Source organism: Malus domestica, chromosome 01, assembly GCF_042453785.1.
Source record: "Malus domestica chromosome 01, GDT2T_hap1".
Taxonomy (NCBI): Eukaryota; Viridiplantae; Streptophyta; class Magnoliopsida; order Rosales; family Rosaceae; genus Malus; species Malus domestica.
The window spans coordinates 28,996,043-29,001,022 of NC_091661.1; the positions used below are offsets into that span (position 1 = coordinate 28,996,043).

Consider the following 4,980-nt stretch of genomic DNA (forward strand, 5'->3'; position numbering starts at 1 on the left):
TTTCTCCTCCTTTTTGCGCTTCTGCTCTCTGCCTTTTAATTCCCCTTTTCATTTTTCCAAGCAACTGCAAAGTTGCCTACCAAAACCCAATAATCCACATTCCCTTTCTTTTCCTCCACCTTTTCTTTCCTCTTTTTGTTCCACTTCGTGTGTTCCCTCTTGCTTTTATTTTATTTTATTTTTTTCTTCTCTTTCTTTCCCACTTTTTGTTCCACTTCCGTGTGTTCCCTGGCCACATATTCCCTTAGTAGTTCTTTGGCCTGAACCACCTTGGAAAGCAGATTGCAGTACACATCAAGGTCCCGGTCCACACTTCTTTTGTCAATGTTTAAGGCTCCACATAACTGTTGAACATAACCAAAGTGTAAATGCTCAAACATTGCTATCATCGTGCAAGGTCATTGAATAATTGACTCCAATTCTTTTGTTTGTTTTTATTATTTCCTTTTCTCCTTTTTTGCTTGAAATTGATCCTAAAGCAGATTTAACTACACACTAACACAAGGTAAGGTAAAATGCAACCATTTTAACCCAAAAACATCACAAAGACTTTAGAAATGGATGGTATAAATGCATGAAATATATGAGTGATCAGGCTTCAACCTAGAAAAATGGAAATCTAACACTACATGGATGTAGGACTCATCATGAGCTTTCCATGGACACCAAGATCACCAAAAACGGAAGTCGGATGAAGGAGATATCGCCAGGTCAAAAATGATAGTTCGCAGGTCAAAAATGACCAAACTTGGGTCTCTCGCCTTTCCCCTCCTTGCTCTCTCTTCTGATTGGGCTCCTCTCCTTTTCTCTTCCACATTCTCTCCTTTCTCCCCTCTCCCTTGCTGCCACTTGGCAGCTTCTAAACATTTATTTATTTATTTCCCAACAACTAAAACGTCTCTAATTTCTATGTTATAACTCTATTTTACGAACAGTTTTTGCCTACGCGTTCGTGAGATCGAGCTTTATTTGAAAATATAAATTATGACATCGAAAGGTCTATGGAATTTAAATAATTAATTTCAAAACTTCGACCCTCATAACTAGTTTAATTAAAACCTAAATTCAAATAAATTAATATAAATTCCTGAAAATAATATAAAATCTCAATAATACAAATACATAAATATAACAATGAAATCCAGGAGCAGGATTTCACAAAAACACCATTGTTGATCTTCAAGCTCAAGACTACTCAATTCAACAATAACGAATCCATAGAGAGTTTCACTTTTAAAATAGTCCCCTTAACATTGCTCTTTTCGTAAATATTTTATCCTAATCATATTCATGGGTCAAATAGTTAAAATATAAATAACATGAGACCAGCAGCATGGACTCAATGCCTTCCCTACTACCACATGAATGTATATGCGACCATATGGTTTGAAGAGCCCAAACTGTTATTGCAAATGTGCTATAGTTAAAGCGACTAATGCCTTCTTTACTTGAGCTCTTTTTTCTTTACGTGACATTTTTTTATCTTTTAAAACCCTGACATTATTTTTTTTCTTTTTTTTTTTTGTAATAAAATTGTCAGGGAACGCAGACAAACCAATTGAGGAATATTGAAACCTGATCTCACATCTTGTACTCTTCGATCTAAAAGAAAAGAAAAGAGGAGCCATCAGGTTTAAGGCCATTGGCATTTTAGCTTAATTAAGTATAATCTAGAGTGTTGATGTGTTCACTATTCAATTAAATATGCTAATTACAGCTATTATATACATGTATCTGACTGTGACCTATCCTTAGCTGGTTTTAGCCCGATTATTTTTTTTTATCACCAAACAAAAACCTAATTAATATGTGTTGCGTCATAATTTTGAAAGGTTAGGATTGATGACTACAGAGTCTACTACCCAACTTCAACGCGGGTGATGGAGTCGCTTTCAATCCAAAAATAAAAGTTACACTTACCCCATAAAAAATAGTATAAGGTGTTTAATTAATGTTTATATAACTTCTCCAAAAAATAAATATTTATACCAAATACTAATACCATACGAAATAACATTTTTATAAGAAAGTCTAATTAATCAGAAGATTAAAACGTGACATTTCCAATGAAAAACTATAGGTTGGGAAAAGCTAACAATAACTAGAATGCATGAGCTTGAAGGCTGCTGGTGAACAGCCAAAGATTTGTTCTCATCATTGAACACAAAAGTTCCTTAACTTCCAAGGCTGCTGCCTTTTGTCTTCACCATAAGACTCCTTCCTTTTGCTTCAAAGTTTCCGAAGGATTTTGCCTTCTTTTGTATTCTTCTCTAATCCTTAGTCAAATTCCATTATTGTTTAACCACTACCCTCCATATATACCAGTTATTAAGGCTTGTTCTTTCTTTCCAAGAACCAAAATGCCCTGGAACTGCTTTTGTTGCGTCGCCGAAGAAGATCAAGAACCAGCTCAGACCAGGTACACTTGATATAGTCTAATTATAGCCTGATCTATGTTAATTGTTGATTAATTATATCTTTAATTGTTACAAAGTTTCATGTATTTATTAGCCTGGGGTTTGTTTGTTCATTTTAGTATGGTTCACAAGAATAGGGATTATCCGTGGGAAATATATTCTCTCAAGGAGCTTCTTCATGCAACAAACAGCTTCCACGATGATAACAAAATTGGAGAAGGAGGGTTTGGAAGTGTTTATTGGGGTCGAACAAGTAAAGGTGTTGAGGCAAGGCAATCATGTCCATCTTTTACCTTTGATTTTCGATTCTTCTGACGATCATGAGCAGCTAGCAAACTGCATGATCAATGAATTTCCAAATTATACAACAAAGTATTTTCCTCTTCTTTTTTCAATCGGTTAGTTTTAATAGTCACACTTAACTTCATCACATACGCTTATGTGTTCAGATCGCGGTAAAACGATTAAAGACGATGAGTCCAAAAGCAGAGATGGAGTTTGCAGTGGAAGTTGAAATACTTGGAAGGGTGAGACACAGAAATTTGTTAGGCCTGCGGGGATTTTATGCCGGAGGTGATGAAAGGCTCATAGTGTACGATTTTATGCCTAATCATAGCTTGATCACCCATTTACATGGCAAACTTGCAGCAGATTGTCTTCTTGATTGGCCAAGAAGACTGAGCATTGCCATTGGATCAGCTGAAGGTTTATCGTAAGTTATATAAAAGTTAATTAATCGTCAATTTGTGCTACAAATTGCTATAAAATATGAAAATAAACCCTTGATTGTGTCACCTTATTCTGTGTGTTCCTTTTTGGCCAAATGAATCATTTAGATAACTCATTCAAAATTCAGGCCATTCTTAATATATAGAATATAGATGTTAAAGATGTTAAAGATCTAGCTAGATAAAAAATTTATGAGCTTCAAAATTGTTATGACTTATGATTAAAGTTATTGGAAGTATGTTCACATCCTTAAACACGGACGTCAAGAGCTACTTGTCATCAAACTTGGTTCTAGGTTTGATTCTAATTTTGTTCCAGCCACTTCATAAAAAACATGTACATTATCATTGAAATATGAACACATACTTGCATTGATATTGTAGCTATACTAACGTATTCATGTGTATGTACATAACTTTAGGATTAAAAATCAAGTTTATTATTAATTCTTATACATTGATGATAATCTAATTACGCATAAATCGTATGAAGTAATTTTCAGTATGATTTAGCATTGTTCAATTTTCTTCGTCTGTTTCATTGTTAAGGTACCTGCACCATGAGGCCAGTCCTCATATAATCCACAGAGACATAAAGGCCAGTAATGTGCTTCTAGATACTGAATTCGAAGCCAAAGTTGCTGATTTCGGATTTGCAAAGCTGATTCCGGACGGTGTAACTCATCTGACCACTAGGGTAAAGGGAACTCTTGGATACCTAGCTCCTGAATATGCCATGTGGGGGAAGGTTTCTGAGAGTTGTGATGTTTATAGCTTTGGGATTTTGCTCTTAGAAATAATTAGCGGAAAAAAGCCGATAGAAAAACTACCGGGCGGAGTGAAACGTGACATTGTTCAATGGGTCACCCCCTATGTCGAAAAGGGTGCATTTAATCAAATTGTTGATCCAAGGTTGAAGGGCAAGTTTGATAAAGAACAAGTGAAATCGACAGTCATAGTTGCCATGAAATGCACCGACAATAGCCCCGATAATCGTCCCACCATGATAGAAGTGGTGGATTGGCTTAAGGGAGGTCTAGGAAGAAGGAAAAAAGAGATCAGAAAAGTGGAGGACACTGAGGATGATCAAGACGAAGGTTAGGACGGAATTGATACCCAGCATGAAGTTCATGGCGTGGAGTTATCTGATGCTAGAGAGAATATTATAAGGGCAAGATCACAAAGAAAACTTCAAAATCTCGATCCTTTTATTTTGTGAGACTGAAATGTATATGTTTGGCCTTTGCTTTTTGCTTGCGAATTTGAAATATTGTATTTTCCGTGAGTTTAATTAGGTTAGGGTAGTTTTATTCACGTATCTTTTTTTATCTCTTACATATCCTTAGCAATTGTGTGTCTATTAATATTCTTCAATTCAACCCAAACAGCTAAAAATTGAGAAGAATATATAGAAAGTAAAAATAAATGTGTAGAAAACACCTTAGATTATTGCCGTAAGGCGTCAGTCATGTATCCTAAAAAAGAATTAGAAGTCTAGAAACATGACTTGGTCTTACCGTCTACAGGTTTAAAATTCTTTAATCTATATGTACTATTCCCTTTTGGCTCATCTGTTTGTCTTGGTAGTGTGTGGCATTTCAATATAATTTTTTTTTATTAAATTTGTATCGAGAACTATGATTAAACTTAGGGACATTTTGATCCAAGTCCAAAAAAATTCAGTTGTTTTCAGAACAAGTCCAGTTTTATTTAATTTGATATTATACCCGTTTTGCCCTTTAGAGTAAAAATAAAACTAGATTTAAATTTTTTAGATTTTAAATTTTAAATGCCTTTATCTACCCATTTTCTAATAAAAACATTTTAAAAATTCA

General features: G+C 34.7%; 1 protein-coding gene across 2 annotated transcripts; it reads left to right on the forward strand.

The window, feature by feature from the left end:
* The first annotated feature begins 2,066 nt into the window (after positions 1-2,066).
* LOC103439864 (PTI1-like tyrosine-protein kinase At3g15890) lies at positions 2,067-4,459 on the forward strand. 2 transcript variants are annotated; one of them, XM_008378493.4, is made up of 4 exons: positions 2,067-2,419; positions 2,537-2,684; positions 2,867-3,129; positions 3,695-4,459. In XM_008378493.4, exons 1-4 carry the CDS (start codon positions 2,361-2,363, stop codon positions 4,245-4,247), a joined length of 1,023 nt encoding a protein of 340 aa, XP_008376715.1. In that variant the 5' UTR covers positions 2,067-2,360; the 3' UTR covers positions 4,248-4,459. The 2 variants fall into 2 exon arrangements, with proteins under 2 accessions (XP_008376715.1, XP_070682601.1); XM_070826500.1 differs by having other exon boundaries at positions 2,555-2,684.
* Positions 4,460-4,980: the final 521 nt, after the last annotated feature.